This window comes from Heptranchias perlo, unplaced genomic scaffold, assembly GCF_035084215.1.
Source record: "Heptranchias perlo isolate sHepPer1 unplaced genomic scaffold, sHepPer1.hap1 HAP1_SCAFFOLD_50, whole genome shotgun sequence".
In the NCBI taxonomy this organism is placed as follows: Eukaryota; Metazoa; Chordata; class Chondrichthyes; order Hexanchiformes; family Hexanchidae; genus Heptranchias; species Heptranchias perlo.
The window spans coordinates 1,024,050-1,041,993 of NW_027139516.1; the positions used below are offsets into that span (position 1 = coordinate 1,024,050).

At 42.5% G+C, this 17,944-nt stretch overlaps 1 protein-coding gene across 1 annotated transcript; it reads left to right on the top strand.

The window, feature by feature from the left end:
• The first annotated feature begins 381 nt into the window (after nucleotides 1–381).
• LOC137314009 (NACHT, LRR and PYD domains-containing protein 3-like) lies at nucleotides 382–15,259 on the top strand. Its single transcript, XM_067979695.1, has 8 exons — nucleotides 382–1,009; nucleotides 5,237–5,323; nucleotides 5,652–5,822; nucleotides 6,417–6,587; nucleotides 9,986–10,156; nucleotides 14,284–14,454; nucleotides 14,808–14,975; nucleotides 15,145–15,259. The coding sequence occupies exons 1-8, from the start codon at nucleotides 411–413 to the stop codon at nucleotides 15,230–15,232; spliced, it is 1,626 nt and encodes a 541-aa protein (XP_067835796.1). The 5' UTR covers nucleotides 382–410; the 3' UTR covers nucleotides 15,233–15,259.
• The last annotated feature ends 2,685 nt before the right edge of the window (nucleotides 15,260–17,944 follow it).

The following is a 17,944-nucleotide window of genomic DNA, read 5'->3' on the forward strand; positions in this document are numbered from 1 at the left end:
CAGTGTCTGGGCTGAAATCCTGGGATTTGTTGGTGACGAACGGAAGAAATATTTCAACAAGTATTTTGAAGATCAGGTGGTGGCAGCAGCTGTTTTCAAACATGTGGAGGAGAACGAGATCCTGTACACCATGTGTTACAACCCTTCCTACTGCTGGATCCTCGGTCTGTCACTGGGTCCCTTCTTCACACAAAGAGACATAAAACAGCAGCAAGACCATCACCCAACTATATTCCTGCTATATTTACAACATTCTGAAAAACCATGGCCGAGAGATTCAATCCCCCCGTGATGTGTTACTGAAGATCGGTGAGATGGCCTTCACAGGAGTCTCCGAGAAGAAGATTGTGTTTGGAAATGGAGATTTGATCAAGTACAATCTGCAACCTTCCCAGTTCCTGTCTGGGTTCATGATGGAACTTTTGGAGAGAGATGATTCTGCCCAGAGTGTGGTTTACACATTCCCGCACCTCACCATCCAAGAGTTTGTAGCCGCACTCGCACAATTCCTGACTCCAAATCCATGGGACATCCGGAAACTCCTCAATGAAGCCCAGAACAAGGAAGATGGGCGATTTGAGATATTTCTCCGTTTTGTTGTTGGTCTCTCCTCCTCACAGTCAGCTCGGCCCCTGGAGGAGTTGCTGGGCCCATTCCTCCATCAAACAACCTGCGGAGTGATTGATTGGGTGATGGAGAAGGTTGAAGGACAGATTGGAAATACAGAGAGTCAAGCTGGTAAAAGGGACCTCCTGAACACATTCCACTACCTGTTTGAGTCTCAGAATAAAACACTGGCTCAGGCCACAGTGGGATCTGTGGAAACACTTACATTTGGACACTGGGATTCACGGCGGGCATTACGACTGACCCCGATTGACTGTACGGTGCTGTCTCATGTTATTGGACTCTGTGATACAATAAAGCACCTCAATCTAGAGCACTGCTCCATTCAATCTGAAGGACTCCAGCGGCTGGGACCCGCATTACACAAATGCCAAGTGTTGAGGTGACTGTTAATTTGTCTCCAACTGTTCGGCCAAGTGTAGAACAGTCACGGATTGTATTCTTGCTCCGTAATGAAGGGAAACAAACAGTTCAGTAAAACCAGAGAGAAACAGATTCAACACAAATATTACAAACGATAAGAGGATTGGTTATTAATTCCCCAACACCAGTGCAGCTAAAAATAATTTTAAAAGTACGAATAATTTACCATATCAAGTACACAGAACACCAGGTAAAATAAGTCCTTTGTATCAGGATACATAAAATGGCTTCCGCCGAGGGCCAATAATGTGTGAGATTGAGAAAATGAGGTCAAGGGACGTTTTCGGCGGTTAGTTGTTTAACATTTTACCCAATACTCTTCTTTAAATAACACAACATGCTATTGTTTTAAAGGCTCCAAAACTCCCCGGTTGCCCGATTGTATCGCAGGACACAGACTTACATAAGATAAGAACATAAGAAATAGGAGCAGGAGTAGGCCAATCGGCCCCTCGAGCCTGCTCCGCCAATCAATAAGTTCATGGCTGATCTGATCCTAACCTCAAATTTAAATTCATGTCCAATTTCATGCCCGCTCCCCATAACCCCTAATTCCCTTTACTTCGAGGAAACTGTCTATTTCTGTTTTAAATTTATTTAATGAAGTAGCTTCCACAGCTTCCTGGGGCAGCAAATTCCACAGACCTACTACCCTCTGAGTGAAGAAGTTTCTCCTCATCTCAGTTTTGAAAGAGCAGCCCCTTATTCTAAGATTATGCCCCCTAGTTCTCGTTTCACCCATCCTTTGGAACATCCTTACTGCATCCACCCGATCAAGCCCCTTCACAATCTTATATGTTTCAATAAGATGGCCTCTCATTCTTCTGAACTCCAATGAGTGGAGTCCCAATCTACTCAACCTCTCCTCATATGTCCACCCCCTCATCCCCGGGATTAACCGAGTGAACCTTCTTTGTACTGCCTCGAGAGCAAGTATGTCTTTTCTTAACTATGGAGACCAAAACTGTATGCAGTATTCCAGGTGCGGTCTCACCAATACCTTATATAACTGCAGCAATACCTCCCTGTTTTTATATTCTATCCCCCTAGCAATAAAAGCCAACATTCCGTTGGCCTTCTTGATCACCTGCTGCACCTGCAAACTAACTTTTTGATTTTCTTGCACTAGGACCCCCAGATCCCTTTGAATTGCAGTACTTTCCAGTTTCTCGCCATTAAGATAATAACTTGCTCTCCGATTTTTCCTGCCAAAGTGCATAACCTCATATTTTCCAATATTGTATTGCATCTGCCAAATCTCCGCCCACTCACCCAGCCTGTCTCTATCCCCGTGTAGGTTTTTTCTGTCCTCCTCACTCTCTACTTTCCCTCCCATCTTTGTATCATCTGCAAACTTTGATATGTTACACTCGGTCCCCTCCTCCAAATCGTTAATATAGATTGTAAAGAGTTGTGGACCCAGCACCGACCCCTGCGGAACACCACTGGCTACAGGTTGCCCGTTCGAGAATGTACCATTCATCCCAACTCTCTGCTTCCTGTTAGATAACTAATCCTCCACCCATGCCAGAATATTACCCCCAATCCAGTGATTCTTTATCTTGAGCAATAATCTTTTATGTGGCACCTTGTCGAATGTCTTCTGGAAGTCCAAATACACTACGTCCACTGGTTCCCCTTTATCCACCCTGTACGTTCTATCCTCAAAGAACTCAAGCAAATTAGTCAGACATGACTTCCCCTTTGTAAAGCCATGTTGACTTTGTCCTATTAAATTATGTTTATCCAAATGTTCTGCGACTGTCTCCTTAATAATAGACTCCAAAATGTTACCCACCACAGATGTTAAGCTAACTGGTCTATAATTTCCATCCTTCTGCCTACTACCCTTTTTAAATAAGGGTGTTACATTGGCAGTTTTCCAATCTGCCGGGACCTTTGCCGAGAATTTTGGAAAATTATTACCAAAGCATCCACAATCCCCACTGCCGCTTCCCTCAAGACCCTAGGATGTAAGCCATCAGGTCCAGGGGATTTATCCGCCTTGAGTCCCATTAATTTACTGAGTACCAATTCCTTCGTGATTTTAATCGTATTTAGCTCCTCCCCCCTCGAGCCCCCTGTTTGTCCATTGTTGGGATATTCTTAGTGTCCTCTACCGTAAAGACTGAAACAAAATATTTGTTCAGCATTTTTGCCATCTCCAAGTTTCCCACCATTAATTTCCCGGTCTCATCCTCTAAGGGACCTACGTTTGCCTTAGCCACCCTTTTTCTTTTATATAACTGTAGAAAATCTTGCTATCTGTTTTTATATTTTTGCTAATTTATTTTCATAATCTATCTTCCCTTTCTTAATCAATCCTTTCGTTACTTTTTGCTGTCTTTTGAAGACTTCCCAATCTTCTATCCTCCCACTAAGTTTGGCTACATTATATGTCCTTGTTTTTAGTCGGATTTCCTTACTGAGCCACGGATGGCTGTCATTTCTTTCACACCCTTTTTTCCTCAGTGGAATATATATTTTTTGAAAGTTGTAAACTAACTCCTTAAATGAACACCACTGATCATGTACCGTCTTACCCTTTAATCTATTTTCCCAGTCCACTTTAATCAATTCCGCTCTCATACCATCATAGTCTCCTTTATTCAAGCTCAGTACGCTTGTTTGAGAACTAATCTTCTCACCCTCTAATTGGATATGGAATGTAACCATGTTATGGTCACTTATTCCAAGGGGATCCTTAACTAGGACATTATTAATTAATCCTGGCTCATTACACAGGACCAGGTCCAAGGTTGCTTGCCCCCTTGTAGGTTCAGTTACATACTGCTCAAGAAATCCATCCCGAATACACTCAATAAACTCTTCCTCAAGGCTACCCTGCCCAATTTGATTTGTCCAGTTAATATGATAGTTAAAATCCCCCATAATTATAGTTGTTCCCTTATTACATGCCCCGACTATTTCCTGGTTAATACTTCTTCCAGCAGAGTTGCAACTATTATGATGCCGATATACTACGCCCCTTATTATTCCTTATCTCTACCCAAACTGTTTCATTATCCTGATCCTTTGTCCCAATATCTTTTCTCTGTATTACAGTGATTCCTTCCCTTATTAACATAGCCATCCCACCTCCCCTTCCTTCCTGCCTGTCCTTCCGGATTGATAAATACCCTGGCATATTTAATTCCCAGTCGTTGTCACCCTGCAGCCGTGTTTCTGTAATGGCCACAAGATCATACCCATACGTCGTTATTTGTGCCGTTAACTCGTCCATTTTGTTACGAATGCGACGTGCATTCAGATGAAGAACTTTCAAATATGTTTTGTGACACTCAGTTCCTGCTTTTTCCTTTTTTAACAATTTACCTTTTACTCCATACCTTCTGTCCCTTCCTGACACGCTTTCCTCTGTCTCCCTGCTCAGGTTCCCAACCCCCTGCCACAGCTTTGATGCTGGGTTAATCGCCTTACGCCTTCTAGTTTTCATTTTATCTGTCGTGCCTGAAGTACCTAAAGTGCCTAAAGTACACTTTCTTTCCGCTGCTCTATGCTTTTCCCTTTCACTTGTTCTTGAACAACTGTTTGTACTATTTGTATTGTAGATTTCCCCTGGGTCTTCCCCTCTCTTGCTGCTCTCAACTTTATTCCCTTCTGACTCCCCGCTCAGGTTCCCATCCCCCGACCGGGTGACATTTTTGTACAATCAGCACCGCCAGCTGGGTTTCGTACACCGTTGACGGTTTCCAGTAAAACCGCCGGTAATGGATAAGGGATTTCCCGGTAATCCGCCCACCGTGTGCGAGGACCAAACATAACGGGGCTGATCACTGACCTCCAGGAGGGTAATTCTGATCATCAGGGACTTAGACCGGACTGAGGGACATTTAAAGGCTTCACACAGACAGCAGCTTATTTAATACATAATGAGAGGGGTGAGATTGGTCTTCACTAATAACGTGAAACCAGTGTTAGTGAATTGTCAGCGTGGCTAAAATTGCCCATGAACAGGGACGCAGAGTAGAACAGACGATATCCCATTGGTCTCTTGTTATTCACTCTGCTCAATATTCAGTCCCAGAGTTCTATGTTTTGCTCACATCTGACGGTATCCCATTTGTGGCTTGTTACGTCCGTCAGGAAATCCCCCGGGCCCCCTCTTCCCGTCTCCGTGTTAAAATTTCCCCCAATCTGTTTCTCACTCTCTGTCTGTGTTCAGTCTGCAGGCTATTAAACTGGAAGATTCAGGAGTGAAACTATTGTCTGCGGCTCTGAGGAACCCGGACTGTAAAATACAGAAACTGGGGTAAGTACCGGACTTTGTGAGATTGTGTTTATAATAACTGGATGTCTAACACTGTACATTATTACAAGTATCAGTAATTGTATAAAAAATGTTGCGAGTTTAATTGGACATGGGCGAGGACGCAAAATAGACGTAATCCCATTTGCAGCCCGTTATCGGACACACCCGATATCCAGTCCTATTGAAGTCAGTGGAACGGAATTTCGGACGGATCATATGAAAGGGACCCAATGTGATACCGTCTGTTCTGTGTCCCCGCACATGTAGAATCTCACCCAGGCTGTGCCTTACCCTGATATCCTTGATTTTTAATCTTTCCAATCTCCAGGCTGGAAGATGTTGGTCTTAAAAACTCTTGTACCAAGGATCTCGCCTCCGCTCTCAGTACAAACCAGTCACTGACGGTTCTGAACCTGGGGAGCAATAAACTGCGAGATTCAGGAGTGAAACTACTGTCTGCGGCTCTGAGGAACCCGGACTGTAAAATACAGGAACTGCGGTAAGTATCAGATTGTGTGAGATTGTGCCAATAATAACTGAATGGATGTCTAGCACTGCACATTATTATTCGTATCAGTAATAGTGTTATTAATAAAAACGGTACATTATTATTGGAATCAGTAATAGTGTTATTAATAAGCACTGGAGATTATTATTAGTGTCAGTAATAGTGTTATTTATAAACACTGTACATTATTATTAGTATCAGTAATAGTGTTATTAATAAACAATGTAAATTATTATTAGTATCAGCAATAGTGTTATTGAAAATACGGTACATTATTATTGATATCAGTTATAATGTTATTAATATACACTGTACATTATTATTATCGGTAATAGAGTTATTAATAAACACTGTACATCATTATTAGTATCAGTAATAATGTTATTCGTAAACATTGTACTTTAATGGAAGTATCAGTATCAGTAATAGTATTAATAAACACTGTACATTATCAGTATTAGTTGCAGTGTTATTAATGAACACTGTACATTAATAGTAGTATCAGTAATAGTGTTGTCAATAACTCCTGGGTTTTACCCTGATTCGTGTTATTTCTCTCTCTCTCTCTCTCTCTCTGATCTCCAGGTTAGGGGCGAACGATCTTACAGCTTCTTGTACCGAGGATCTATCCTCCGCTCTCAGTACAAACCAATCACTGACGGTTCTGAACCTGGGTAATAATAAACTGGGAGATTCAGGAGTGAAACTACTGTCTGCGGCTCTGAGGAAACCGGACTGTAAAATACAGGAACTGGGGTAAATAACTGACTGTGCGAGCTTGCGTTTATAATAACTGGATGTCCAACACTGCATTATTATTTGTGTCAGTTATTAATAAACGCTTTACATTATTATTAGTATCAGTAATAGTGCCATTAATAAACACTGTACATTATTACTAGTATCATTAATTGTCTCATTAAGAAAGAGTGTAGATTATTCAGTATCAGTAATAGTGTTATTAATAAACACTCGACATCATCAGTATCAGTAATAGTGACACTAATAATAATGTACAGTGTTAATTAATATCAGTAATAGTAAAAACATAAGAACATAATAAATGGGAACAGGAGTAGGCCATCCGGCCCCTCGAGCCTGCTTCTCCATTCAATAAGATCATGGCTGACTGTCGACCTTAACTCCACTTTCACGCCCGATCCCTGTATCCCTTGATTCCCTTTGTGTCCAACAATCTATCGATCACAGCCTTGAATATAATCAAGGATTCAGCATCCACAGCCCTCTGGAGTAGAGAATTCCAAAGATTCACAAATCTCTGAATGAAGAAATTTTCCTAATCTCGGTGCTAAATTGCCGACCCTTTACCGTGAATCTATGCGCCCTAGTTCTAAACTCTCCAGCCAGGGGAAACAGCCTCTCGGCATCGACCCTGTCAAGCACTGTAAGAATTGTATGTGTTTCAATAAGATCACCTCTCATTCTTCGAAACTACGGAGAAAATAGGCCCATTCTACTTAATCACTCCTCATAGGACAACCCTCTCATCACAGGAATCAATCCAGTGAACCTTCGTTTCACCCACCCGAAGGCAAGTATATCCTTCCTTAGGTGCGGAGACCAAAACTGTACACAGGACTCCAGGTGTGGTCTCCCCAAAGCCCTGTACAATTGTAGCAAGACTTCCTTACTCTTGCACTCCAAACCCCTCGCGATAAAGTCTAATCGTGTTACTAATAAATATTGTACGTTATTATCAGTATCATTAGTAATGTTATTAGTAAACACAGTACATCATTATTATCAGCAATAGTATTATCAATAAACACTGTGTATTACTTTTAGTATCAGTAATAGGAAGATGGTAGTGGTTGTTGGAGGCCAATCATCTCAGCCCAAGGGCATTGCTGCAGGAGTTCCTCAGGGCAGTGTCCTAGGCCCAACCATCTTCAGCTGCTTCATCAATGACCTTCCCTCCATCATAAGGTCAGAAATGGGGATGTTCGCTGATAACTGAACAGTGTTCAGTTCCATTAGCAAACCCTCAGATAATGAAGCAGTCCGAGCCCGCATGCAGCAAGACCTGGACAACATCCAGGCTTGGGCTCATAAGTGGCAAGTAACATTCCCGCCAGATAAGTGCCAGGCAATGACCATAGAATCATAGAATCATAGAATCATAGAAGTTACAACATGGAAACAGGCCCTTCGGCCCAACATGTCCATGTCGCCCAGTTTATACCACCAAGCTAGTCCCAATTGCCTGCACTTGGCCCATATCCCTCGATACCCATCTTACCCATGTAACTGTCCAAATGCTTTTTAAAAGACAAAATTGTACCCGCCTCGACGACTGCCTCTGGCAGCTCGTTCCAGACACTTACCACCCTTTGAGTGAAAAAATTGCCCCTCTGGATCCTTTTGTATCTCTCCCCTCTCACCTTAAATATATGCCCCCTCGTTATAGACTCCCCTACCTTTGGGAAAAGATTTTGACTATCGACCTTATCTATGCCCCTCATTATTTTATAGACTTCTATAAGATCACCCCTTAACCTCCTACTCTCCAGGGAAAAAAGTCCCAGTCTGTCTAACCTCTCCCTGTAAGTCAAACCATCAAGTCCCGGTAGCATCCTACTAAATCTTTTCTGCACTCTTTCTAGTTTAATAATATCCTTTCTATAATAGGGTGACCAGAACTGTACACAGTACTCCAAGTGTGGCCTCACCAATGCCCTGTACAACTTCAACAAGACATCCCAACTCCTGCATTCAATGTTCTGACCAATGAAACCAAGCATGCCGAATGCCTTCTTCACCACCCTGTCCACCTGTGACTCCACTTTCAAGGAGCTATGAATCTGTACTCCTAGATCTCTATGTTCTATAACTCTGCCCAACGCCCTACCATTAACGGAGTAGGTCCTGGCCCGATTCGATCTACCAAAATGCATCACCTCACATTTATCTAAATTAAACTCCATCTGCCATTCATCGGCCCACTGGCCCAATTGATCAAGATCCCGTTGCAATCCCAGATAACCTTCTTCACTGTCCACAATGCCACCAATCTTGGTGTCATCTGCAAACTTACTAACCATGCCTCCTAAATTCTCATCCAAATCATTAATATAAATAACAAGTAACAGCGGACCCAGCACCGATCCCTGAGGCACACCGCTGGACACAGGCATCCAGTTTGAAAAACAACCCTCGACAACCACCCTCTTGTTACTTCTACGCATGCTAAGCGAGCGCACGACAATTTGAAATAATCCCCCAATTAAAAGTTGCTTCCACTGACCGGGAATCGAACCCGGGCGGCGGCGAGAGCGCCGAATCCTAACCACTAGACCACCAGGGAGCCCATCTCCAACAAGGGATAGTCTAACCACCTCCCCTTGACATTCAACGGCATTACCATCGCCGAATCCCCCACCATCAACATCCTGGGGGTCACCATTGACCAGAAACTGAACTGGACCAGCCATATAACTACTGTGGCTACGAGAGCAGGTCAAAGGCTGGGTATTCTGCGGCGAGTGACTCACCTCCTGACTCCCCAAAGCCTTTCCACCATCTACAAGGCACAAGTCAGGAGTGTGATGGAATACTCTCCACTTGCCTGGATGAGTGCAGCTCCAACAACACTCAAGAAGTTCGACACCATCCAAGATAAAGCAGCCCGCTTGATTGGCACCCCATCCACCACCCTAAACATTCACTCCCTTCACCACCGGCGCACTGTGGCTGTAGTGTGCACCATCCACAGGATGCACTGCAGCAACTCGCCAAGGCTTCTTCGACAGCACCTCCCAAACCCGTGACCTCTACCACCTAGAAGGACAAGAGCAGCAGGCGCATGGGAACAACACCACCTGCACGTACCCCTCCAAGTCACACGCCATCCCGACTTGGAAATATATCGCCGTTCCTTCATTGTCGCTCGGTAAAAATCCTGGAACTCCCTTCCTAACAGTGCTGTGGGAGAACCGTCACCACACGGACTGCAGCGGTTCAAGAAGGCGGCTCACCACCACCTTCTCGAGGGCAATTAGGGATGGGCAATAAATGCTGGCCTCGCCAGCGACGCCCACATCCCGTGAACGAATTAAAAAAAAGTATTAATTAATTTAGGCTGTGATTTACGCTGATTTCTGTCATTTCTCTCTCTCTTTCTCTCTGGTCCCCAGTTTGGATGATGTCGGTCTCACGGATTCTTGTACCAAAGATCTATCCTCCGCTCTCAGTACAAACCGGTCACTGACGGTACTGAATCTGGGTAAAAATAAATTGGGAGATTCGGGTGTGAAACTATTGTCTGCGGCTCTGAGGAACCCGGACTGTAAAATACAGAAACTGGGGTAAGTCCCAGACTGTGTGAGATTGTGTTTATAATAACTGGATCTCATCTGAGTTCTCTGTTTTCCTCTCTGACATAACCTCTCTCTCCATAAAAACTCTCCTACCCCGACACTTCTGCAGCGGCCTAAGTGCTCAACCACTCTCTCACCTCCACCTGTGATGCCCTTGTCCGCATTAAAACCATTACTCTCCCCGACCCTAGTCTTTCCCCATGGTACGGTCCCGATATCCGCTCCCTTGTTCAAGGGCTGCAGATTTGAACGTTTATTATGGACAACTAAATTAGCCATTCATCACCAGATCTGGCTGGACCATATAAAGCACTGCTCTCCTCTGCCAAAACTGCTCACTACTCCAGGATCATCCTGGAATGCAAAGATAACCCCGACTTTTCTTTTCCTGTACCAACCAGCTATTTAAACCCTTCACCCCTGCCCCCTCCAGCCTCACCTCCAACAACAGGGCCGAGGAACTCATCGACTTCTTTGTCACTAAGATTGAGACCATCCGTTCAGCTGCCTCGACCATTTCCCCCCTTCTCGCGCACCAAACTTCCCCAAGGTTCCCCCATGCCCTGTCCCTGAGCTCGAACCTATCTCCAGATTCTCCCCAATCGCCCCTCATGCCATCTCGGAGCTCATCTTATCCACGAGACGCACCTCTTCATCCCTTGACTTTATTCCCACTAAACTGCAAATCAACCAACTTCCATTCCTGGTCCTTATGCTCGCTGATGCTGTTAACAGTTCCCCCTCCTCAGGTATTGTAAAATGTGCCATCATCACCCCGCCTTAAAAAAAAGCATCCTTGCCCCATCTGTCCTTGCAAACAACCGCCCCATCCCCAATCTCTCTTTCCTCTCCAGATTTCCTGAACGTGTCGTCGCCTCCCAAATCCGTGCCCATCTTTCCCGCAACTCTTTGAATCCCTCCAATCATGTTTCCGCCCCTGCCACAGTATTGAAACGGCCATTATCAACGTTACAAACAACATCCTATGTGACTGTGACGATGAGAAACAATCCCTGCTCATCCTTCTCGACCTGTCTGCAGCCTTTGACACGGTTGACCACACCATCCTCCTCCAACGCGTCTGCTCCATCGTTCAGCTGGGTGGGACTGCGCTCGCCTGTTTCCATTCTTAACTATCCAGTCATAGCCAGCGAATCACCTGAAATGGCTTCTCTTCCCGCTCCCGCAACATTACTTCTGGTTTCCCCCGAGGATCTATCCTTGACACCCTCCTATTTCGCATCCACATGCTGCCCCTCAGCGACATCATCCAAAAACACAACGTCAGGTTCCACGTGAACGCTGACGACATCCAGCTCTACCTCACCACCACCTCTCTCGTTCCCCCCACTGCCTCTGATTTATTCCTCTGCTTGTCCGACATTCAGCATTGGATGAGCAGAACTTTCATCCAATGAAATGTTGGAAAGACTGAACCCACTGTCTTCTGTCGCACTAATAACTCTGTTCCCTTGCCACCGACTCCATGCCCTTCCATGGCGACTATCAAAGTCTGAACTAGGGTGCTCTCAACATCAGGGGCCTATTTAACCCTGAGCTGAACTTTCAACTCAGTATCCACCATTAAGACCGTCATTTCCACCTACGTATTAATGCCCGTCCATGCCCCTGCTTCAGCCTATCTGCTGCTGAAACCTTCATCCATGCGTTTCTTACTTCCAGACCCGACTATTCCAATGGCCTCGACTCGACTTCATCCAAAACTCTGCTGCCTGTATCCTAACTCGCAACAAGTCCCATTTACCCAACCCCACTTTGCCCGCTGACCGACAATGTCACCCGGTCAAGGAACACCTCGAATTTAAAATTTTCATCTTCGTGTTTAAATCCCTGCATGGCCTCGCCCATCCCTATCTCTGTAACCCTCTCCAATTGTAGAACCCCCCGAGATCGCTGCGTTCCTCCAATTCTTGCCTCTTGTGCATCCCCAGTTTCCTCACGTCCACCACTGATGGCCGTGCCTTCAGCAGTCCAGACCCCAAGCTCTCGAATTCTCTCCTAAACCTCTCGACCTCTCTTTCCTCCTTTAAGAAGCTCCTTAAAACCGACCTCTTGTCTCAATATCTCCTCAAGTGGCTCGGTGTCAAATTTTGCCTGATAACTCTCCTGTGACGCACCTGGGGGCGTTCTACGACATTAAACGCATTCCATAATTGCAAGTTGTTGTCGTTCTTGACTGTCCCACACTGTACATTATTATTAGTGTCAGTAATAATGCTAATAATAAACACTGTGCATTATTATTAGTGTCATTAATAGTGTTATTAATAAACACTGTACATAATTAGTATTGTCAGTAATAGTGTTAATAATAAACACTGTACATTATTATTAGTATCAGTAATAGAGTTATTAATAAACACGGTACATTATTATTAGAATCAGTAATATTGTTACTAATAAACATTGGATAATATTATTAGTGTCAGTAATAGTGTTATTAATAAATACAGTACATTATTAGTATTAGTAATAGTGTTATTAATAAACACTAGAGATTATTATCAGCGTCAGTAATAGTGTTAGTAATAATAATGTACAGTGTTTATTATTAACACCATTACTCACGCTGATAATAATCTCGAGTGTTTATTAATAACACTATTACTAATACTAATAATGAAAAGCATTTATTAATAACACTATTACTGACACTAATAATAATATCCAGTGTTTATTAATAACACTATTACTGATACTAATAATAATGTACCGTGTTTATTAATAACTCTATTACTGATACTAATGTACAGTGTTTATTATTAACACTATTACTGACACTAATAATAATGTACAGTGTTTATTATTAACACTATTACTGATACTAATAATAACGTATAGTGTTTTTAATAACACTATTACTGATCGTAATAATGATGTACAGTGTTCATTATGATCAGTACCAGTGTTATTAATAAACAATGTACATTTTTATTAGTATCAGTAATAGTTCTAATAATAAACAGTGTACATTATTATTAGTATCAGTAATAGTGCTATTAATAAACCCAGAACATTATTATTAGTATTAATAATCGTCTTATTAATAAACACTGTACATTATTATTAGTATCAGTAATAGTGTTATTAATAAACAATGTAGATGATTATTAGTATCAGTAATAGTCTTATTAATAAACACTGCACATTATTCTTAGTAATAGTAATAGTGTTATTAAACACTGTACATTATTATTAGTATCAGTAACAGTGCTATTAATAAACACTGTATATCATTATTGGCATCAATAACAGTCTAATTAATAAACACTGTACACGATTATTAGTATCAGTAATAGTGCAATTAATAAACACTCTACATTATTCTTAGTATCAGTAGTAGTGTTATTAATAAACACTGTTTATTATTAGCATCAATAATAATGTTATTAATAAACAATGTACATTATTATTAGTATCAATAACAGTGTAATTAATGATCACTGTACATTATTATTAGTATCATTAATAGTGCTTTAAAAACAGTGTACATTCTTATTAGTATCATTAATAGTCTTATTAATAAACACTGTACACTATTATCAGTATCAGTAATAGTGTAATTAATGAACACTGTACATTATTATTAGTGACTGTAATCGTGTTATTAATTAACGCTGTACTTTATTAATAGTATCAGTAATAGTGTTACTAAAAAAAGTACTTTATTATTAGTATTACTAATAGTGTTATTAATAAACATTGTACAGTATTATCAGTAATAGTGTTATTAATAAACATGTAGATTATTATTCGTATCAGTAATAGTGTTATGAATAAAAACTGTACATTATTATTCGTATCATTAACAGAGTTATTATAAACACTGCACATTATTATTAGTGTCAGTAATTGTGTTATTAATAAACATGTAGTTTATTATTAGTATCAGTAATAGTGTTATTAATAAAAACTGTACGTTATTATTCGTATCATTAGTAGTGTTATCAGTAAACACTGCACATTTTTATTAGTGTCAGTAATGGTGTTATTAATAAACACTGTACATTATTACTAGTGTCAATAATAGTGTATTAATACACACTGAATATTTATCCTGCTTCCTGTTATTTCTCTCTCTCTCTGATCCTCAGTCTCGATGAGAACTTTCTCACAGATTCTTGTAGCGAGGATCTCTCCTCCGCTCTCAGTACAAACCGGTCACTGACGGTTCTGAACCTGAATAATAATGAACTGGGAGATTCAGGAGTGAAACTACTGTTTGGGGCTCTGAGGAACCCGGATTGTAAAATACAGGAACTGGAGTAAGTATTAGACTGTGTGAGGTTGTGTTTATAATAACTGGATGTCTAACATTGTACATTATTATTAGTATCAGTAATAGTGTTATTAATAAACCCTGTACATTATTATCAGTATCAGTAATAGTGTTATTAATAAGCAGTGTACATTATTATTAGTATCAGTAATAGTATTAGTAAACACTGTACATTTTTATTAGTACCAGTAATCGTGTTATTAATAGAGACTGTACATTTTATTAATATCAGTGGTAGTGTTTTTTTAATGAACACTGTACATTATTATTCGTATTAATAATAATGTTATTAACAAACATTGATTATTCCCTGTCATTTCTCTCTCTCTGATTCCCCAGTCTGGAATGTGTCGGTCTCACAAATTCTTGTACCGATGATCTTGTCACCGCTCTCAGTACAAACCGGTCACTGACGGTTCTGAACCTGAGATCAAACTCCTTCACAGACCGATCTGTCCCCGCTCTCCGCTCCCTCCTACAGACCTGCAGGAGTCTGGAGCGGATCTGGTGAGTGTTTGTGTTAATGTTTAACGTAATAAATAAAATATCAATGGGATTCAGTCCCTTTCATGGGTAATATTTGTCTGTAATTATTTTTGAAATATTAACCCCAGTCACCCTGTTATTTACACTGTTCAATCTGTTTATTTCCTGTTTACTCTTTCATCTCTTTCAGTCTGGGGGGGAATCAGTTCCGACCAAACGGAAAGAGAAACCTGGAGTCACTGCGGGAATCCAGACCCGGACTGAGTTTGACAGTGTGAACATTTCGATTTATAACCATTCCTGGTCTCATTATATGAACATTTCAATTTATAACCATTCCTGGTCTCAATATATGAACATTTTTGGCCGATTCTCTATCCCTCCCCTTTAACCGGCCGCGCTCCAGGTTTGAATCCTAACGGCCCTTTAACGTTTTCCCGCTCGAGCTGAGCGAGCGTCGTCTCAAATTGTGACGTCAGAGGCCCAGCGACAGGGTCACGAGACTCAGTCACCCGGTCCCCCAGCGCTGATTCTGCCGGATATCCGGGGCTGGATGGTCCCCAATGGAGCACTGGGTCAATGTACAGACAGGAAGGGCCCAGGGTGGGGCTCAGTCTGGGCTGCAGTGGGACACTGGGTCAATGTACAGACAGGAAGGGCCCAGGGTGTGGCTCAGTCTGGGCTGCAGTGGGGCACTGGGTCAATGCATAGACAGGAAGGGCCCAGGGTGGGGCTAAGTCTGTGCTGCAGTGGGACACTGGATCAATGTACAGACAGGAAGGGCCCAGGGTGGGGCTCAGTCTGGGCTGCAGTGGAGCACTGGGTCAATGTACAGGCAGGAAGGGCCCAGGGTGGGGGCTCAGTCTGGGCTTCAGTGGGACACTGGATCAATGTAAAGACAGGAAGGGCCCAGGGTGGGGCTCAGTCTGGGCTGCAGTGGGACACTGGGTCAATGTACAGACAGGAAGGGCCCAGGGTGGGGCTCATTCTGGCCTGCAGTGGGACACTGGGTCAATATACAGAGAGGAAGGGCCCAGGGTGGGGCTGCATTCTTACATCCACTGAAACAAAGGGGGCCCTGATTTAACATCTCATCAGGGAACGCAGCGTTAAATGGAAAATAGAATCAGCAGAGTGGAAAACGAGCTGCCGATTCGCTGTCGCCCGTTTTGCTCCAACGCCCGAGGTGAATTTATTCTTTCAATCTGTTCCCCAGGCTGGCGATCTAATGGGGTTAAATTGTCAGATATCTGGATCGTGAATCTTAAATTCATCTCACCAATCTGCAGTCGTGTGAGATACTGATCTGAACTATAATGTGATCATCAGTGATCCAGCTAATGTGAAATTACGGTAATACTCTCAGCTGCTTTTACAATCGGTTATTCATTGTGTTAATTATCTGCTGATTGATTATTTGTTATTAAAATTGCTACTTGACCCTGTCTACAACTGTTTATATTTACTTATCATTGGCGTATTCAATGTTTATATTATAATAATTATGATTTTCAAGTCAATAAACCATTGTTGTGCATGATTTGCTGACTGACTTCTTTGAAGATTTGGTAAGAAAGCGTGAATCCATTCACTCAGTAGCTTGTGGGGATCCTAATTAATGGTTGGTGAGGTGAACTCATTCATTCTGAACTGGGAGATGCAACACAGTTCAGCGAGCAATATTAGGCTTCATTCACTTCCAGACATAGGCTGGGAGGTTAAACCCAGACGGTTCTTGGTGAGCAGGTAAGGTGAAGGGGTCAAAGGTTCATCTGGCCCCTTACCATGTATTTGTTGGGACACTGAATATCAGTGTTCCAACGGGCTAATAACACACAACCCTCTGGTTCAGAAGTGATTGTGCTCCCACTGAACCACAGCTAACACTAGTATGGAATGAAATCTAAATCCACCTGTATGAATGAGCCACGCTACAGATCTCAAGATATGAACCAGTTTGAAGATACAATGTACATGAAGATCTCAGAGTGACAGCACCTGGTCTCGGGGAAGACCCCAGTTTCAGGACTGAGAACTAAACCAGTGCATCGTGACAGTAGACAGGATGGGAAAAGCCGAATCTGTGGAGGTACAAACCCAGGATCAGTCTGCCCAGTGAGGAGAGGATACAGCTCTGTATCTCCTCAAGTTATCCAATCCTCCATTGGCATCATTAAATAAACCTCAATGTTTCTGGATCAAATTCAAAAAATGATTCATTGTTGGTTATCTGCTAAAAACGGAGAGCAAATGTCATACCTGGTTATCAAATAGTGTGTGTCTGACTCTATGTTCAGATGCAGCCCCTCCCCCCATTATAGAAAGAGAGTCTCTGCCTGATCTAAGCGAGCACTTTAAGCCGCAGTTATAACGCGATAGAAACAGTCTGCACTTTCCCTCCCCATTGCTTTCTCGAGGGAGGATGAGCTGTCTGTTTCTCTTGCTCCCCCTCTATCGGTTTCCACCTCTCTCTCCTTCTGTTTCTCCCTAATTCTCTGTTTTTATTTGTTATTTCTCGTTCTCTGATCTTCATAGAATCATAGAAGTAATAACGTCACAGATGATTGTAAAAATGAAAATGATAACTGAAACAGAGGGGAATAAAGTTACAGAAAGTAGTTAAATTGGACATGATAACTGGGTCAATGTGCAGACAGGAAGTGTTCAGGGTAACAAGTATCCCTCTGTACAGTGTGTGTCCCTCCCAGTGAGGAGTCGGACTCTGCAACAAGTGACTCTACAACCCTCCAAAATCTCTGCGCTCCTCCAATTCTGGCCTCTTGCACATCCCCCACTCCCTTTGCTCCACCATTGGCGGCCGTGCCTTTAGCTGTCCAGGCCCTAATTTCTGGAATTCCCTGCCGAAACCTCTCCGCCTCTCTCTCCTCCTTTAATACTCTCCTTAAAACCTACCTCTTTGGCCAAGCTTTTGGTCACCTGTCCTAATAACTCCTTGTGTGGCTCGGTGTCACATGAATCGCTCCTGTGAA

Bases quoted from the DNA above. Each gene is read 5' to 3' on its own strand.
- LOC137314009 (XM_067979695.1), top strand. From the start codon at position 411: ATGATGGAACTTTTGGAGAGAGATGATTCTGCCCAGAGTGTGGTTTAC. The intron at 5,823-6,416 runs GTAAGTATCAGA...TCTGATCTCCAG, and splicing joins TGTAAAATACAGGAACTGCG to GTTAGGGGCGAACGATCTTA. The intron at 14,455-14,807 runs GTAAGTATTAGA...CTGATTCCCCAG, and splicing joins TGTAAAATACAGGAACTGGA to TCTGGAATGTGTCGGTCTCA.